General features: G+C 49.5%; 2 protein-coding genes across 2 annotated transcripts; one reads left to right on the top strand and one right to left on the bottom strand.

Moving 5' to 3' along the window:
* Positions 1–109: 109 nt before the first annotated feature.
* Positions 110–8,564, bottom strand: IFT20 (intraflagellar transport 20). Its single transcript, XM_033090857.1, is given in 7 exon segments — positions 110–224; positions 686–789; positions 1,439–1,524; positions 2,702–2,830; positions 2,985–3,015; positions 3,018–3,205; positions 8,417–8,564. Coding segments are annotated over 6 exon segments (480 nt in total). The 5' UTR covers positions 3,066–3,205; positions 8,417–8,564; the 3' UTR covers positions 110–142.
* Positions 8,565–8,724: 160 nt separating this feature from the next.
* Positions 8,725–17,478, top strand: TNFAIP1 (TNF alpha induced protein 1). The gene is made up of 7 exons (XM_033089795.1): positions 8,725–8,929; positions 12,124–12,441; positions 13,018–13,187; positions 13,815–13,904; positions 13,983–14,035; positions 14,842–15,037; positions 16,515–17,478. The coding sequence occupies exons 2-7, from the start codon at positions 12,237–12,239 to the stop codon at positions 16,749–16,751; spliced, it is 951 nt and encodes a 316-aa protein (XP_032945686.1). The 5' UTR covers positions 8,725–8,929; positions 12,124–12,236; the 3' UTR covers positions 16,752–17,478.
* Positions 17,479–18,908: the final 1,430 nt, after the last annotated feature.

Raw genomic sequence — 18,908 nt, 5'->3', positions numbered from 1 at the left:
GATTTGGTTTACTGCCTTCAGAGCTGCTGCATTCCTTATATGCCACCTCACATGACATACTTGGGTCATTGGTCAGTCACTGGAATGGTACAGAGGTGTTTTTTTTTTCTTTTTTGCCCTCCTATAAAATGAAATTTTCAGTTCATTTCTGAAAAATAAATTGGTCAATAAATTCATTTTGTTCTGCTTCTACTTTACACAAAGCTTCATATTCAACCCGATACCTGAAAAACAAAATTGTTAGAAGCGCTAAAAATGGATGAAATAAACCATGGACTTAATTCTTCTAGAGAAGAACAGAGGTGATTTAAATGATTCCAAGCAATGGTCTGAGTTCAGAATGAAGAAGTTAGGGCAAGAAAGAGAGAAAAAAGGAGGCACAAAGCCCTGCCCAGGGCCACCCATAAGAAATCAGCCTTGAGAGGATCTTTTCCTTTCAGAGAGCAGGCCAGCCAACTTGCTGCCTGAGCTTTCATGCTCTCTACTACAGGTGGTTTGACATGAACAAATTTTCTATCTCTTTCCCATTGAGTGTAATTTTATTTTATTTTTTAAATCTTCGAATCAGGATGACAAGTGAGACACTTCCTGGGAGAACAATGATGAAGGAGGACAAGAGGTGGCCATTAAGAAGGAAAAACAGAATTGCAGCTGAATCAAGAACTTGCTTTATGTAACTTCTTACCTTTCGAGCTGCATTTTCTTTTCTGCTATTAGTGCTTGGAGTTGCTGCTGTTGGGCTTCTCTCTGCTTTGCTATAGATTTGAGCAAGTTCCGAGCACCAATGGCCTAGAAAAACACAGTATTACCAAAGAAGGTCACGGCTTCCTTCAAACCATCTTCAGCATTAAGTCCAAGAGTGGGTAAGGGCCACTTGGGGGCTGTCTCACTGCCCAGGGGGGAAAAGAAGGTCGAGCCTCAGAGCTTTGGGAGTAAGTCGTTAACCTCACGATCCCAGAGTGCCTGATGAGAACTGGACTGCAGCTGGGGGACAGAGCGAGGCATATCCCCGAGTCTGATACAAGGGTGTTCAGTGGCCCATCTGGTGTGCCACTTAGCTTTGTATCCTTTTCCAAGTCATCTATACTCTGCCCTTCCTTTCTTCATTTATAAAATGAGGATAAGACCATTTATCTCAGGGACCATTACAGAAAATAATGATTAAAGTGTCCTGGCATATGAGTTCAACAGTAGCTTAACTTGGACCGGGAATTGTTGGATTTTTTTAAATTGAGGTATAATTGACACACAACATGTTTCAGGTGCACGACATAATGAATTGATGCTTGTATAGGAAATGTTATGTAAAATCTTGTTTTAATTAAATAAAAGAATCTCCCCCTCCACCCCAAATACAAGTCAAGAGGACAGAAGAATGACAGGGCTAGTGAACCAGGGTCCCAGGCCAAGATTTAGACAAAAGACATGTTGATCTTACCTTCATCTTCTCATTTTCTGCTTCTTTTGCAAGTTGGTCAACAAGCTCAATTAAACCACCAACTATTTTCTGAAATTGGCCAATTTCTTTTGGGGAAAGAAAAAGAAAATGTTTTTATTTTCTCAGTGTCATTACTCTCCCTAAGCGTTCCCTTGCAGCATGAGGGCAGGACTAACTGCCCCTTCTAATGTGTCAAAACAATTTGGTGTCTGTTGGCCTAAAGTCGGCCACCCTTGGTCTGAACCTAGAGATGGGGGCCAGGTGCCCAGAGCTGGTTGGGCACACCTGGACCTTGGGTCCCCACTGAGCCAGTCAGTTGCTGTTACCTCAAGCTATGAAGGCTCCTGGTGGGCCCATTCTGTGGATGGACCCCATCCTGCTTGCCCAGGAGTGACAGGAAGCACAGAGGGCCATGTTCATGAAAGGACTGGAATGCCACCTCTTGACTATAGCCACAGATGACATACCAGATTTCAGGTAATGGTGCGGTGGGGGTTGCTACCTGTGACCAGAGCCAATAAAGAGCTCAAAACACTGAAGTGCTTAATCTCCCATTCTCTTTTTTTCCATGTCCTTTGATGTGGTGGAACCCCATTCTACTGAGGAGTAAACTAAGGCCCAGAGAGGGCCTGTGGGACAAAGTTCACACAGCAATCAGAAGGCTGGTGATAGAACCTATGGTACCTTTCACCAGGCGAGCTCTCGTTACAGCCTAGAGTCCCCAGAAGGCTCAGAAATCCCTGCTCTGGCTAGATCTGCTCCAGAGTCTGCCACGGGGCTTGCTTGGCTGCTAGGACAGGAGGTGTCCTGGCTATCTCTAGTTGAAAACTGACTTCATGGAGTCTGTTGAGTTGCTTCTAGAGACTCCGGTTAGTCAACTTTCCCTCCCAAGAATGGCAAGCCTACCAATGAGAACACTATTACTCCCCAAGAAATCAAATCATCAGTACATAACTTTCTTTCCCTCTCCCAAGCCATAGTTCTGCCCCCATTTAGTTTAAGGTTTCTAAAAGCAAAAAAAAATCAAAGATGGCATATCTCGAAAGACACCCTCCTCTCTGTATTCGAGTGTCATTTTGACTGGTGCTCCTTGTGGGACTACGTAAGAGCATAAGAGGGCAGGTAGGGACGGTGGGTGGCCCGTGGGAGTTCCTAACGGCCAGCCTCCACATCCAGGAGCCAGCAGCTCCATCTGGCAGGGTGGAGGTGGGGCACTGTTGGAATAAAGCTGAGTGGCAACATGTCTCCCCAAATGACACTCACTGTCCACAAAGTCCTTGCACTCTTCCTTGAGCTCTGTCGTCTGCTGGGTAACCTCGGGGTCCAACACCCGCAGCTTGTTCAGCTCGTCAAAGTGCAGCCCTGCTTCACCCAGGATGTCCTTGGCCATAGCTGTAAAGAAACAAGCCTCATCCCTGATCACTTCCCAGGAAAGGCCTGCTTCCAGCCCAGCCCGGCCCCACTCCTGCCCCCAGACTCCAACCCCAAAAGCCCAGATGTACCCCAGGCTCCCCCTTCCCGCTACCTCCGCCTCGCTAAGCCTCACCTGTTTCCCTTCTGGCTTCCCTAGAGAAGAGAGGATCTGCTCTGAAGGAGTGACAGTGGCAGCCAGGAGGAGATGAGTCATAGGAGCAAGGGTCAGGAAAGAACAAAGTCCAGTTGCTTGTCACAGGCACCGTTCATTCAACACATATTTCTTGAGTGCCTACTACATGCCAACACTGCTAGAGGCTGGGGTACAAAGATGAGCGCCACCTGGTGCTCTCCCTGGAGGAGCACATAGTTTATTTAGCTGGAGGAAGACAGACATGTAAACTGAAAAATTACACCGTGTTAAGTGTTTTTACAGAAATATCACTAAAGCATTGGAGGAGAACAGAGCAGTTAACTTGGGGTGAGGGCGTAGATATCTGCACTAACTTGTCAGCCATAAGCATACTTATTTATCCCCAGTCACGCACCCGAAAGGACATGAAAAAGCTTTCAAATACAGTACTGGAACAGCACAAAAAGCAAGTAAAAGAAAATCCGAGTGAATTAAAAATTAGGGTTAGAAAAATAAGAAGCCAGGAGTAAAAAGATTACCCAAAATGTATGCCACTGGATACTGTCCACTTGCCTGAACTAGGACCCAAAGTTGGGTCAGTCTCTTTCTAGCAGAAAACACGAAAAGGAATGAAGTATCAGCAACAACATATCAGGTAAGGAAGTCAGGGAAAGTCATTCCAAGCAGAGAAAACAGCATGAACAGAGCCTGAAGTCACTAAAAGGGACTATCCTGCTAGAAAGGACAGAGGATAGAGCTGGAAAAGTCAGATGGAGCCAGAGCAGAAAGACCCTGGTAGCCAAGCTAAAGAGTTCGGGGTTTTTCTGTAGGCAAGAGAACCAGCAGGGATATTTTCTGCCTTCCCAAGCTACCTTGCATTCCTGATCCAAAGGATGCCTCAATTCTGGGAAGGAAACACTGAAAACTCACCCTCATTCTGGCTTAAAACTAACAACACGAAAAATAGAGACTACATGCCCTGTCTAGAAATGGAGGCAATGCTACTCAGGTCTAGCCATTGGCTGCTATACCGATTCCCAAACCCCAGGTGTTCCAAAGGGTACCACGACCTGGTCCTGCACCAGCCTTTCCCTCTGCTCGCACCTCCCCCAGCCTCACCTGTTTCCCTTCCAGCTTAGAGTTCTATTCTGAATGGGGTGATTGTGAGAGTGACTGCCCAGAGCTCGTGTACCACAGGAGGATTCATGGTTTAAAAAAAACGAAGTCCTCCCACTGCCAGAACTTTCAAGAGGACCAGAAATCCAGATTTGTATATGGAACCTGATTTTTAAAGGAAAGTTATCTAATTAGAAAATGTAAAGGGAAAAAAACAAAACAAAACACACCCCACGTTGTGTGGGCCAACTAATGTACGTCCATAGGCTGTCTGTGTATAAGGGTGGCCCAGAGCCTTTGGCCTCACTGGAATCCACTGAAGTAGGCTACATAGCATCTTCCTTTTGAAACATTTTAATCATCCAGAGCTTCCTTATGATCAGGATTTATAAAAAGATCTGTCTTCCAACTTGTTCTTATATTTACACATATAGTCTGAGCATTTAACACAGGGGTGTCCAAACTTTTTTCACCAAGGGCCATATGCAGTAAAATACACAAATAGCCGGGCCACTCACTTGAGGTGAAGTACGTATTGCCTCACCCGGTTTATTTAAGTAAACTAAATCAGTCAGCCTACAACACTGCTTTTCATGAATGGGATTTCTTTTTTTAGAACAAAAAAGGTTGGCAGTTCATTTTCAAAACAGCTGCCTATGATGGCTTCTGGACGGTGGTCCTTCTTGACAGACCTGGAGGAGGTGGGGATATAAAATAAATTATATACTATATTTCAAGCTTGTTATGCATGTAAGTTTGGATTGTAAACAGATCAACTAATATTTGTTTTAAAAATGCTATCAACATAAAATGATTACATTTATTAAGTAACAGGGCTTAATAACACATGGAACTTGTAATATATTTTGAACTCAGGGGAACACGGTTGCGCTCAGTGGGAAAAATGAAGTTGCGCTTTGGCCTGCAGGATTGCTGGCAGGTCCAGAGTCAGTTTTGTGGTTGAGATGCGAAGGACGTCACAGAGATGGTCGTTGGTCGCTTTGGTTCTCAATCTCATCACAGAAAATGTTTGTTCACATATGTATGTTGAGCCAATCAGACTCATCATTCTTTTTGCGTGGCGTCTCATCAGAGGAAACTTGGCTTCTTCCAAGCTCCGGTAGAAGTCAGGTAAGGAGAGAAGCTGATGTTGATTCTTCAGAGAAGCATCACACTGCATTTCTATAAGTTCTAATTGCAGACTATCTTCCACTTCTGCATTGATCATGAAGGGAGTCGCGGACAGCTTGATATCGTTCTCAATGGTAGAAAAATCTTGGAAGCGCTGAGAAAATTCTGTCATGAGAGGTGTGATCACAGACACATATTCCCCTTTTTATCAGAGATCAGCCTTTGGAAACGCAGATCTGATTTCGGACAGTTGGGGAAGTGCGCAACATTGAAGGTGAGCAACTGTGCCTCAAACAGTCGGAGCTTCGCACAGAACGCTTTCATGTGTGCGTGAAGCTGCGGTACGAGTTGGTCTTCTTTGCCTTGTAGGCTTTTGTTGAGTGTGTTGAGGTGTTCAGTGAGATCAACTAAAAATGCCAGGTCTGCCAACCATAGGGGGTCACTCAGCTCGTGAAGAGGTCGGTCCTTTTGTTTCAAAAACTGGTGGATCTCTGATCTCAGATCTCAGAGAATAAAACCGCTGAAGCACGGAGCCGCGACTTGACTTAGCCAGGCACTTCTGAATAGTAGAGCAGGTCCCCATATTCAGCATCAACGTCAGGTAAGAAAGTTTGAAATTCCCTGTGGTAGAGTGCTCGTACTCGAATTCTGTTTACCGTTTTCACAACAGTGTTCATCACGTCGCTGTCTTGGCACAGATGATACAGTGCATTTTACCTGCCCCACCTCCGCTCTCCTGCACCTCGGCGCACACCATAGAGGCCATTCCTTTGAGCTCGCCTGTCATAGCTGGAGCTCCATCCGTTGTAACTCCACACAACTTGTCCCATTTAAGTCCTATCTTGTCAATTGCATTTGACACAGCTTCAAAAGTGTCTTTACCCGTTGTTGTGGTATTTAGACTGCGGAGATCAAGCAGCTCCTCCGTAATGCAAAAGTTATTGTCAACTCCCCGCAAAAAAATTAATAACTGTGCGGTATCTGTGGCGTCTGTGCTCTCATCACATGCCATGGAGTAGAAATCAAAAGCACACGCTTTGTCTGACAGTTAATGTTTTATGTTGGCTGACAAGTCTTCGATTCGCTGCACAACTGTGTTTCTTGATAGGCTAATGCTGTCAAATTCTTGACTTTTTTCTAGGCACATTATTCCTGCGACTTTAGTGAGGCACTGTTTTATAAATTCACCATCTGAAAAAGCCTTCCCATGCTGGGCAATGAGTTGAGCCACCTCATAGCTGGCTATTGTGGCATTTTCTTGAGTTTTTTTGGCACAGGAAAAATACTGTTGTTGAGCTAGCAAGATAGTTGAAATCTGCTTAACCTTCTGTTCTCGTTCCACACCAGTGTAGGACATGTAGGTCTGATGTTTGGTTTCGTAGTGTCATCTTACATTGTACTCCTTCATCACTGCGACACTCTCACTACAAATCAAACACACACACTTCCCCTTGACTTCCATAAAGAAGTATTCATTTTCCCACCGTGTCTGAAATTTTCTACACTCACTTGCTATCTTGCGTTTCTTTGGTGTTGTCATTTTCAGTGCGCTGTGGCAAAATTTTTCTTTCCTTAATTTTGTTTTGTAGAGGAACTGCCTTGATCAACTCAGTAGCTCCACCTAGAGTTAAAACCAAGAAATGCAATACCGCCCGGTTTCCTGAGCGGGCCATATTCTGGTATATTTTTGGAATTTGCTGCGGGCCAATTAAAAATGGATCGCGGCGGCAGTTTTGAGGGCGGTAGTTTGGACACCCCTGATTTAACACCTCCTGGATGACTAATCAGACCAACTGCTCTAGAAAGCTTCAGTAACCCAAGAGAGCAAACACACACCTGCTTCCACTTCTACTCCCTTTCCTGAGAACATGCGTTTATTCAGAAACACCTACTGAGTCCCAGCTCTGAAGACAGAGTGGTGAAGAAAGGGTTTCAATGCTTTTAGTTCCTGACCTCTGGACAGATAGTAAACAAATAATCACCAATTGTGCTAATAGTACGAGGAAAAGCACTGGTACCGGGTGAAGGGGCAGCAGGAGAACATAATTCTCATGGGGGCGGGGTGTCAACAAAAGCCTTCTGAAAAAGTGACAATCTGAGACTTCAAGAATGTCTAAACGTTTTTTAAGTGAACTGGGGAGGAGGCATTCCAGGCAGAAGGAAAAGCATGTGTGAAGATCCTGCGGCTGTAAGAAATTTAACACATTCCAAGCACTGAAAGGCTAGTGTGGCTGAAACAGTGAGCAAGGGGGAGCATGGAACAGAATGAGGCCAGATGGAGAGGCTAGCGCTGTCATAGAGGGCTCTGAAAGTCACAGTAATGAGTTTGGATTGTATCAGAAGGGTAAAGGGCAGCCAGTGGGTTCTCAACAGAGTGACATAATCAGACCTGCCTTTTAGAGAGATCAGTCGGACTCAGAATGGAGTGGATTAGAGGGAACAAGAGGGTGGGGCCACACCTCCCTTGTCCATCACTCTAACCCTAGCATCTAGCATGGGGCCTGCACATAATTGGCACTCAACAATTGTTTGTGGAATGAATGGCTGAAAACAGAGGCGGCTATTACAGTAACCAAGGCTTAGAGCCAAAGAAAAGTGTTCCAATTTGAGATGCTTTGTAAGTGGAGTTGTTAGAATTCAGTCAAGGAATGACTGAATGTAGGGGTTTGAGGATGCGTGAAGGAGAGTCTGACAAGAGTCCCATTTCTGGTTTGAGACAACTGCATAGCTAGAGGGAATAGCCGAATGAGATGGGTAAGACCAGAGAAGGTTCACAGCTGACTATCAGATTCTCTTCCAACTCCCACCCCACGCGCGTCTGAGCATCTGAGAAACACCGGGCACAAAAGCCAGACCGAGCTCCCCGGAGGCGTTTACACTCTCTCCGCCCCTGACGCCCCCGATCCACGCTAGGCACTACCAGCAGGCTCCGTCTATGGAGTGTGAGGAAAGGGCACTGGGAAGAAAGTTAGATCTGGGTGGTGGAGCTGGCTGTCTTCACTATGTAAACTTCTTGAACTTATCTGAGCCGCAATTTCCTCATAAGATTGTTGCGAGTATCAACGGGCAAAGCTCCAGGCCCAAGCTGTGTGTAAAACCCCTGGGACAGCCTTTCCTTAGCGCGCGCGGGCCTGTCATCTCGCCCCGATTCCGCCCGCGTCCCCCGACCCAGGGTCACGGCCTACCTTCCGACCCCGTAGTGGCGGCGCGCTGCGGCGCAGGCTGATGTCGGCTGGCAGCTTCTCTCCCCGGTCCGCGGCAGCCGTACCTAGCTCGCCCGCCTCAGCCGCTGCCACGGCTACAGGACCTGTTTACACATCACGTCACTACCTGACACCGGAAGCACTTACACTCGATTAACCCGCAGAGCCTGCTGGGAAACAGAGGCCCAAGAAGAAAGTCGGCTGCCTACAGGGTCCAGAGGCCTTTGCACCGGAAAGGCTGCCGGAAGTAGCTGTGCGTTTACCACGGAATCCTCTCAGGGGCTCTTCCCTCTGCCCTGATTGGGTGCTGGGCTTGCTTGGCCTTATAATCTCAGGATCGTAGGCTGGCCCGGCTGGGCGGTAACTCAAGGCGGAGTCCGCGGTCGGAGGGTGTGAGTGCACAGCCCGGGATTGCTGGCAGGCTGGGGCCACAGCCTAGGGGCGGCACGGTTTCGGCTTGCAACCAAGCTGAGAGGAGAGGCGCCCCCAGGGACGGTGAGAACCGGGTTTGCCGATACCCTGGGGGAAGGGATGGATGGGCCCTGGGCTGGAGCAAAGAGAACCCCACCTGGACCTGGGGAAAAGGCGAGAGACGGTGTAGGGGAGAGGGAGAGCTTAAATCCCCTACTGAGGGTGTGTCAGAACCGGCCTCGTTTTCTCGCCAGTAAGGAGGAGGACGGGCTGGGAGAGACTGTACACTGGCCACAGAGAGGTCGGGCTTCCCTAAATTTCTCCAGACCCTTTGGATGAAACCTAAGATTTTTACACCTAGGATTTCATCTAGATCCATTGTGCCTAACCGAGATCGGCTCTCTTCCCGCTCCCCGTTTCCCCTGTGTGTGACGAACTTCTGGGTCTTCCTTTAGGATGCCACCTCCTTCCACAGTCGTGGTTGTTTGCCCTTTATTCTACTTGGGTTCCCCTTAGCTTCGCTGAGTGAGACACAGATACGCCCGTAGCTTCAGGCATCCCCAAATAGCCACATCGAAGTCCGGAAGGAAGAGCACTGAGGCTACCAGTGGAAACTTCATTCTCACTGGAATTACTTTCTGGGGCGTCACCTGCCAAAGAATTCCTGGAACTCATTGGTCTGGGCAGAATCTGAGCTGACGTCATCCAAGGGCTCATAGTAATTGCTTTGTAGGAAAGGAATAGATTAGCTCTGGATTTGTCTTCCTCTGTTGGCAACCAACTAGCCTTTGAGTTCCTTTGCTTTGGCAGAATATGTACGTGTGCTTTCTTTGATCCTGGGGAAATTGGGGCTAGATACAAAATACGTAGGGACTTGTTAAAACCTGTTAAAGGCTGGATTTATTCCTATGGAGTGGGCTGAAGAAGGTAAGGTGATCTCATGCTAGTGTTACTTATTGATTGGGCAATCTTCTGGTGAGGGTTCATTCCATCCTTGAGGCTAATGAGTCAAAGGAATTCAGTACTTCACACAGCATCTGCTCTGGCCCTTCCTTGGACGTTCTTCCCAGGGACCTACCTAAATCTTTTCAGGGACAATTTCAGTATAACAAACCGACATATATTAAATACTTTAAAATGTGTATGGCATGGTGCTAAGCACTTTGGAGAATGGAGCAATAAACTTGGGAAAACCAGTGCACTGCTTTTGGGTTGCCCTTATAAGAGATCTTGGCAACTGTAAATTTCTGCATGTTGTGATGGTTAAATGAAGTAATTTCACTTTTTTCTGTCTCGGTTATCGTCAGTGTAGTCCAAGCCTTCACCATTTCTTGCCTAAACTACTGCTTCCTTTGGTCTTCCCACTTGCTCTCTCGAACCCTTAAATCCATTCTCCGCAGCACAGCAGCCAGAGTGAGCTTTTCAAAATAGAAATAACTCAGGTCATATCACTCCCCTCCTTAAAACTCCAATCGGGGCAGCCGCTTAGCTCAGTTGGTTAGAGCTCGAAGCTCGTAACAACACCAGGGTAGCCAGTTCGATCCCCGCATGGGCCATTGTGAGCTGCGCCCTCCACACCTAGATTGATACAACTGCTTGAGTTGGAGCTGATGATGGGTCCTGGAAAAACACACTTAAATAAAAGTTTAGAACAAAAGAAAATTATTAAAAAAAAAAAAAAAAAACCAACCAGGTCTCCAATCGATTCCCATTGCAATTGGTATAAAATCCAGACTCTTTAATATGATTTCGGCCTCTGCCTTCCCTTTACCTCAAGCCAACTTTCCCCTTTCTATGCACCAGCTATCTTGGCGTGATTTTTGTTCCTAAAATGTGTGTCTAACTGAGGAACTTGGCACCTACCCGTCCATGTGTCTAAAATACTCCTTCAGACCTCAGCTGGAATATCACGTTCCCAAAGACGCTTTCCCTGGAGCCCTGTCTAGATTAGTGCCTCTCGCTAGTCACTTTCTTATCACTGTTTTATTACCTTCATTGCATTTCTCGCTTTTGGTTTACCTGCTTATTCATTTTTTGTCTATATCTGCCAACTAGAATGTAAGCTCCATGAGGCCATGCCTTGTTTGTTCTCTTCTGTATCCCCAGTGCCTGGCACATAGCACAGGCACAGTAAATGCTAACTCTTATTATTTTTATTTTTGTTACCATTATGATGCTTCTTTGAACGCCTTGAAGGCACTGCGTAACATAGTAGGCACTCACTGTTGTTTTATTGCTGAGTGAAGTAATGAGCTAATAAATATTAAATGCCTAGAATAGTACCTGGAACGTAGTCAACATGCAGTGAATGTTTGCTATTACTTTTTCTTCAGCGAATGAATTTTAGTGATTCTCTAAAAAACCAAAACATATAATATAGAATCTAAATCACAAGAGGTGACCTGACTTTGCCTTCCTTTGCTTTCCTTGCTCCTCCCTTCCATGAACTTCTAAGTCACTTCATTGTTTTTAGATTTATCATCTGGTTTTTTCTAGCCCTTTCTCCCTAGTCTTGTTGGGAAGGAAGAGAGGAAGAGATAGGGCTGGGCCCCTTTCAGGAAAAGAAGCAAAAATAGCCATCCTGTAGTTGTTCTATCCTGAAAAATGGTGACAATTTCAGGAACTTGGGACCGGGCTGGTGCCAAGAAAGGGGAAGGTCAGGAAACCCTGGCTTCAGCCACCTCTGCCAAGAACACTGACCGCGGTGTTCCCTCCAGCCTGACTCATTCCATGCTCTCCTGAAGCTGCTTTACTTGCCTTCCTGAAGCCAGACTCCGGGTGGTACTAGTGCAGGCTGCTCCTGAGCCTGGAATCTTTAGAAGGGAAGTACATCCTGTCGCTCGGGCTCCTGGGAAACTCCTAGGCTGGCTAGACTCCCAGTAGGTTTGGCTGGAGGTCTTGGATCATAGGAACCTGGAGAAGAAAATAACTGGAATCCGACTGGTGGATCCCCAGTGTGAACGCGTCTACTCTGCCCAGTCTGTTCCTCTGATTGGTTCCAAGGGCTTGCTTGTCCTCCTTGCCACCAGAGCTCAGCTGAGTCTCAGGGAGGTTGGGGAGGTGACCAGCTCCGGGCTCTAGGAGATGTCCCAGACCTGCTTCCTGGTACCCTAAGGAACAGCAGAAGCATCTTTCTTACCATTGCCTAGGGCCTTACCTCTGCCAGGGAATCGGGCTCATCAAGAAGAGAATGAGTGGATGGTCAGTGTTTTTCCTCCTATCCCCTTCTGGCCTCTCCTCCGCCAACTCCTGTCTTGTCTCCTCTCTCCTGCTCACAGCACTGAGAGTATGAGGCTCTGGCCTCCGCTGGCCACTCACTCGTGACCCTTCCACCACGGCGGAGCCTTCCAAGCCAACCTCCTGCCGTGTGGTGATCTACCTGCAGCGGGAGATGTCGGGGGATACCTGTCTGTGCCCAGCCTCAGGGGCCAAACCCAAGCTGAGTGGCTTCAAGGGAGGAAGCCTGGGCAACAAATACGTGCAGCTCAATGTGGGCGGTTCCCTGTACTACACCACCGTGCGGGCGCTAACCAGGCACGACACCATGCTGAAGGCCATGTTCAGTGGACGCATGGAGGTGCTGACTGACAAAGAAGGTGAGGTACTGGGGCTTGCTGGGCGAGGTGGGGAGGAAGGAGGAGTTCCGGGGGAAGTGACGTCAGGGCTTCAGCCTGGCAGATCTAGAGTCCAAGTTCACTTTTCCAGTTCACCTCGTACAGGACTCCTTCCCTTAGAAAGTGTACATATAGAATGTTGTGTGTTTCCGCATTTTCCAGGGAGACAATCTGTACTTTGTTTTTTATTGACGTAAGACTAGATTCTCATAAGAAGCTTCACCATAGTGAGGGCGCAGTGGGCAGAAGGTGGGCAGGGCCTGGTATTTTCTGTGCTGTCAGGCGGCGGGCACCTCAGCTTGGACCTCTGCAGCCCCCACAGAGCCTGGAGGGCCTGTCTCTCCCAGGACATGTGCCAGTGCTTGGTTTCCGGGAGGAGAGGCAAAGAGCAGCCACGGACCTAAGAGCTAGAGGTCCTGTTCCCCTTTATCACCTTGTGCTGTGGGCCCTAAGCTCATGTGCGCTTTGCCACCTGTCACCAGGCTCATCAGGTGGCGTGTGCTTCTGAAAGTACCTGGAGGCAAACAGTAACCCTCTGGGACCCATCTGAATCCCTAGGCTGGATCCTCATAGATCGATGTGGAAAGCACTTTGGCACCATTTTGAATTACCTCCGCGATGACACCATCATCCTCCCTCAAAACCGGCAAGAAATCAAGGAATTGATGGCTGAAGCGAAATATTACCTCATTCAGGGGCTGGTGAACATGTGCCAGACCGCCCTGCAGGTACAGAGGCAGAGTTGGGGCCGGTTGATGAGGTTAGGGGACACAAGGGTCCAGTTCCTAGAAGGCTCTGTGGCAGGTATGTTTGGTGAGTCCAGACCTCGTTAGACACCCCAGGCGTTGCCCAAGCCAAACAAATGGGCAGCCAGTCAGTTTGTGAGGTGACGGACTCAGGCAGTATGCCTAGGCTCTGCTGCTGGTTTATAGCCTAGAGCAGAGGTGACCAAACTGCGGCCTGCGGGCCAACTGCGGCCCACAATCCATTGTTAATTGGCCCGCAGCAAATTCCAAAAATATATTTAGTTTACTTAAATAAACCAGGTGAGGCAATACGTACTTCACCTCGAGTGAGTGGCCCGGCTGTTTGTGTATCTTACCGCACATGGCCCTTGGTGAAAAACGTTGAAAAAAGTTTGGACACGCCTGGCCTAGAGACTAGATTTGAGGTTTTCTGGAAATGGGAGTCTGCTTGCCAGCTGGCAGTCCCTATTACCAGGGGCTTCCTGATACCTCCTCAACAAGCAGGGGGTGGCCATGGCAGAGGGGTTCTGACAGCTCCTGGGGAAAGCCTGGCTAAGCCTGGCAAACAGCAGATGTCAAAAACGACTCTCAGCTGTGTGTGTCACCCAGGACAAGAAGGATTCCTACCAGCCTGTGTGCAACATCCCTGTCATCACATCCCTGAAGGAGGAGGAGAGGCTCATCGAAGCTTCCACCAAGGTACGGGGTGGGACCTGAGGGCTGCAGGCGGGGGGTGCCAGGACCCCGGCCTGGCCCTCACACTCTCCTCCCCCACAGCCCGTGGTGAAGCTGCTATACAATAGAAGCAACAACAAGTATTCCTACACCAGGTAGGGTGGGCCTTGGGGGGGGGGGGAGAGGCAGGGGGCGGGGGAAGGGCAGCAGGAGCAGCGGAAGGAGCCAAGCAGCCAGAGTGGAAGTTGGGCAGCAGACCCAAGGGAAGCCACCTGCACTCCTGGCACAGTTGGCATGGGTCTGGGTCTTAGGAGGGAAGGACAGAGAGTAGAAGGGGAATCGGAGCAGAGGCATCTGGAACTTGGTGCAGGGCCCTGGCTGGGATATAGACGAGACTGAACATGTAACACCCTCTTGCCATGTGTCATGTCAGGCAGCTTGCCAGGTGTTTTCCGAGCATTACCTTACAGGGTGGAGGGGAGACACTGGGAATCCAATGGGCTAGGACTCCTAAGCCAGCCTTTGCACTGGGCCAGTGTCCTCCTGACCCCCCAGTGTCCTCTCAACACGCCACAGTTAGGTCTATGCAGGAGGCTGCAGGCTCCAAGGCCCAACCCCTCCCAGTGACTCTCTGTGGACAGATACGTTGCCAGTGTCACCCCTACAACAAGGGAAAGAATCCTGCTGAGATAGCAGCAAACCTCCTTCCTTCCGGGCCTAATGAGAGGGGCCCTCCCTCTCTCAGTTCTCTCTGCTTTAACTTAAAACCAACTCAACTCCTTTTCCTCTCAGGCCCCCAAACCCAGAGGGTGCCCTGTGACCCTTTGTCTTCCTGTCCCCTCGGGCATCTTGACTTTTCCTCATTTTAGAATGACAGGGGAGGGACGGGGACAGCCCAGCTAGTACCCTCCATGTGCTGGAACCTCATTCCCAGGCCTGCTGGCCCTCATGGGTTTTTCAGCAACTCCGATGACCACCTACTGAAAAACATCGAACTGTTTGACAAGCTCTCCCTGCGCTTCAATGGCCGCGTGCTCTTCATCAAGGACGTCATCGGCGATGAGATCTGCTGCTGGTCCTTCTATGGGCAGGGCCGTAAGCTGGCAGAGGTGTGCTGCACCTCCATTGTGTATGCCACGGAGAAGAAGCAGACTAAGGTATGGGGGGCTTCCCTCTGCATAGGTGGGGGCGGGGCAAACACCAGGGCAGCCCCACGGAGCCTTTCACCACAGAGAGCAAAAGGCATGCCATGACGGTGCTGGGCAAGGATAAAAGCCAGTACACGGGGCTCAGGGAGTGGCACAGGAACTACTCGTTGCAGTCAGCCGAGGGGCAGGGGCTATTGGGAAGGGAACAACCAGTGCAGTGGAAAGGACCAGGTCTTTGGAGTTGGCCCAATTCCAGTTTGAATTCTGGTCCCACCATTTACCAGTTTTCAGCCTCTGGATAAGCCATTTAAACCATTTGGGCCTCAGTTTCCTTGTTTGCAAACATGGGAATGATAGTGCGAATTGAACAGAGCTGTTATGAAAATGAGACAATTCTTAAGAGAAGCAGTGCAGTGTAGTGAAAATAGCTGTTCAGGCCTCTTCTTTGGTCCTTGCTAGTTGGCTGTTCCTGGTTAATCAGCTTAGCCTCTGCAGTAACAACACCGTGCCAGGCACGTGTGAGGGATCTGTGAGGTGATAGCTAATAAAAACTCAGCTAACCCCGCTCTCCCAGGCCGCAAGCAGTCGGTGTCCTCCCCAGAGAATAGCTGCCCCCCTTGAGTGTGTGTTCCGGAGATAGCCGGGCTTTGCTGGGGCGTGAGGGCAGCTCATCTGGGGGAGAGTCGGATGCATGTGAAGGGCTCAAAGCAGCCAAGCTGGTGTAGCACTTTGGCCCCCAGACTTCTGAAGTGCCTACAGCTGGGCAGTCTGAGGGTCGGGGAAGGATTACAGGAGGTGCCCCTGCTTCTTCCTGTCATTTTTGGGAGGGGTGGCTCCCATGTGCACATATCAATGGAGTCAGGATTCAGGGGCAGGTTTATTTGGGGGCTGGTCACACTGCGGAAGTAGCGGCAGCATCTGTCCTGTTAAGTGCTTTCTCTTTCATGAACTTTTTGACTCCTCACACCATACCTGTGAGACAGGCAGGCCTAGAGCCATTTGACAGAGGAGGGAACAGAAGCTCAAGATGACACACAGCAAGTTAGGCTAGAATTCAGGTGCCTTGAATGCCATCCCTTTCTGTCTTTTAATTAACATTCACAACTCTCTGAGGTAGATATTACCCATGATTTTACACATGTGGAAACTGAGGCACAGCAAGGTTAAGCCCAGGGCCCTCGCTGTGAAGTACTGGAGCTATACTTGTACCTAGGCCTAACCACACGCCAAGGCCCGCACCTCTGCACATACTAGTCCACTGGTCTGGGATGCGGTGGGATGTGGAGAGCACGCTAGTCTTCTGCATCCTTATGTGCACAGAGCACATCTCACACCTTCAGAGGGTGACCTGCCCTCACCCATGAGACAGCCCTCTGTCTCGTTAGAGTTCCGACCTTTTGGAGCCAGCGCAGGGCCAGGGGCCCTAACATGCTGCTCCCTCTCTGGGATGAAACCTCGTTTGGTCCTCTTGTCCCCCTCCCCCCAGGTGGAATTCCCGGAGGCCCGAATCTATGAGGAGACACTCAATGTCCTCCTCTACGAGACCCCCCGAGTCCCTGACAACTCCCTGTTGGAGGCCACCAGCCGTAGCCGCAGCCAGGCTTCCCCCAGTGAAGACGAGGAGACCTTGGACCTGCGTGACCGTGTCCGCCGCATCCATGTCAAGCGCTACAGCACTTACGATGACCGGCAGCTCGGCCACCAGTCTGCCCATCGCGACTGACAAGACCCTCAGGGAGTCAGGGCACAGGACACCCTGTCTCCCCTCCTGTGGAACCCCACCCCATGGGCCACCCCACGCTGCTGCTGGCTGGGTCTCTGCTCCAACACCCAGAGGCATGGCAGGCCTTGCCTGGGAGGTCAGAGGGCCTGAGCAGGGGAGGGACCACATTCCTTTGCCTGGCTCCCTGAGCACGTCAAGATGACTGAATCCTGGCTCCTTTGCTCCGCGTCTCCCTGCCTGCCTGACAGGGAGCATTGTGCCCCCGGGGTGAGTGGACCGACCGGCCCACCTCCTGCTAAGAACATTCCCCTTGGCCCTCTGCTCTGCTGAAGGGCTACTTTTAGGCCTCAGTGGAGGCCCATGGAGAATGGGTTCATTCTGTGGAGGTGGCTGCCGGTGCTATGGAGGTGCAGTTTCTTAGAGGGTGGGGCTCCTTTCGTTCCTAAGGTGTTTAAGCACAGGCTTAGTGAGTTTGTTTTAAATAATCTAGGAAACGAATAGTTATAGGTCTAATGAGAAGACTGGGTATTCCTGCTATCCCTCCAGGGTGCCAACAACCTGGGTCAGGCAGAACCCCGGGCCCTTCTCGATGCCTTTGGGATCTATTTCTTTAAAGCACTTTGTACTTTTGTTCAGGAGATTTGTATTCCCTGACCCACGTTGTCTTTTTCTGATCCTAATAACCCCCTCTTCCCTGCAGAATCAATCTGAGGGAGGGGATGAAAGAAGCAATAAAAACACTGCCCAGCGTTGGCTTTGCCAGGCTGGCCCAGCAGCCGGCCCAGAGCGCGCTGAGGAACGATGTGTCAGTTGGGACCTGTGGTCCTAATAATGCCCGTGAGAAAGGACGCTTTACCCCAGTATCTTAGAGTCACGTAACTAACTCCTAGGGTCTAGCATGATTGCTTTTTGATTCTCTTGCCCTTATCTCCAAGGCATGCTGTCCTTACTGTGAGGCCGAAGAGCCATTGTAGGGGCCAGGAGCCTGGGCCGCAGCAGGAAAGCTGTGGAGCCGTGGGCAGTGGGCGTAGTCCTGCATTCCTGGCAGCCCTGTGCAGCGGTGCCATGTGCTTAGTCACGTCTCCCCGCCCCCATCCGTGCATGGGGTTTGTGTTCTGGCTGGGGATGGTGGTTCTACCCAGGGGTGAGTCTGAACACAGGATGATGTGAGCAGCCTGAGCCCCTTAAAGGGTTTCTCCATTTCTTTCTTGTTGGGTAACTTGGCCACGGAAGTGCCAAGCACCAGCTCTGGGCAGAGGTGTGAGTTCCTCTTCGGAGCTTTGGTTTTCATTCCTCTGTTTAGATTGGCCCTTGGGAGGCTGCTTATCCGAATTCTTTTCCAAAGGAATGCCATCAGGGAGGGAGTGTTCAGCCAGCCTAACAAAGCAATATAGCCCCTGAGCAATACCCACTCATTTGGAAAGGGACATAGGTTATCAAGTTCATCTCTCGACTACTCTTACTGTAAGCCCGAAAGTGGCTGCTCATGGCTGACCCTACAGAGACTATGGGCAAATGCCAGGCCAGGGTCAGCAGACACTCAACAAGGACCTGAACTGACATGATGGGGCAGGGGAAATGTAACTAATCAGGTATTTTACACTCGTCACAGTCTTGAATGTATAGACTTTCAGGGGAGGCACCCTGGTGGTCAGCTATAAACAATTCTGCCAGCCCTCACTGAAGTAACAAGATGGAGACAAATCCATTTCTTTGGCCAGATTCTAGCTTTGACCTTGTGGCTTTCCCACAGAACCTGGGACACTTCTGCCTGCAGCCACTGGCCATTTCTTCAGCTGCCCTCCTGAAGTCCTTTAATACTCCCAGTCCCAGCTCCGCACTGAGGTATTTTAATGATTGTCTTTGACCGGCACAGCCCCTGTAGCCTCTTCACTGCTTTGACGTTCAGCTCCTCTGCTGTCTCAGTGGTGGCTAGTCTTCCTAAGGAAGCAACATAGTCTGGGGCTCTGGGCACTTTCTCTGATTGAAAACATCGCCCTGGTCGTAAGAAAAACACTAACATTGAACTCATGAAAGTAATCTTCGCTTTTGAAATCAGACTGTGTGGTGTTAGGGTTTAGAGAATTGAGTTTCCCAAGTCCGTTCAGAAAGCAGCTCTTAGTTGTGTGAATTTTTCAACTCTGAGTAGCCCAGGGG

Source organism: Rhinolophus ferrumequinum, chromosome 21 (genome assembly GCF_004115265.2).
Source record: "Rhinolophus ferrumequinum isolate MPI-CBG mRhiFer1 chromosome 21, mRhiFer1_v1.p, whole genome shotgun sequence".
Classification (NCBI taxonomy): domain Eukaryota; kingdom Metazoa; phylum Chordata; class Mammalia; order Chiroptera; family Rhinolophidae; genus Rhinolophus; species Rhinolophus ferrumequinum.
Note: the sequence above shows the minus strand (reverse complement) of the source record. Positions and strands in the feature narration are given on the sequence as shown.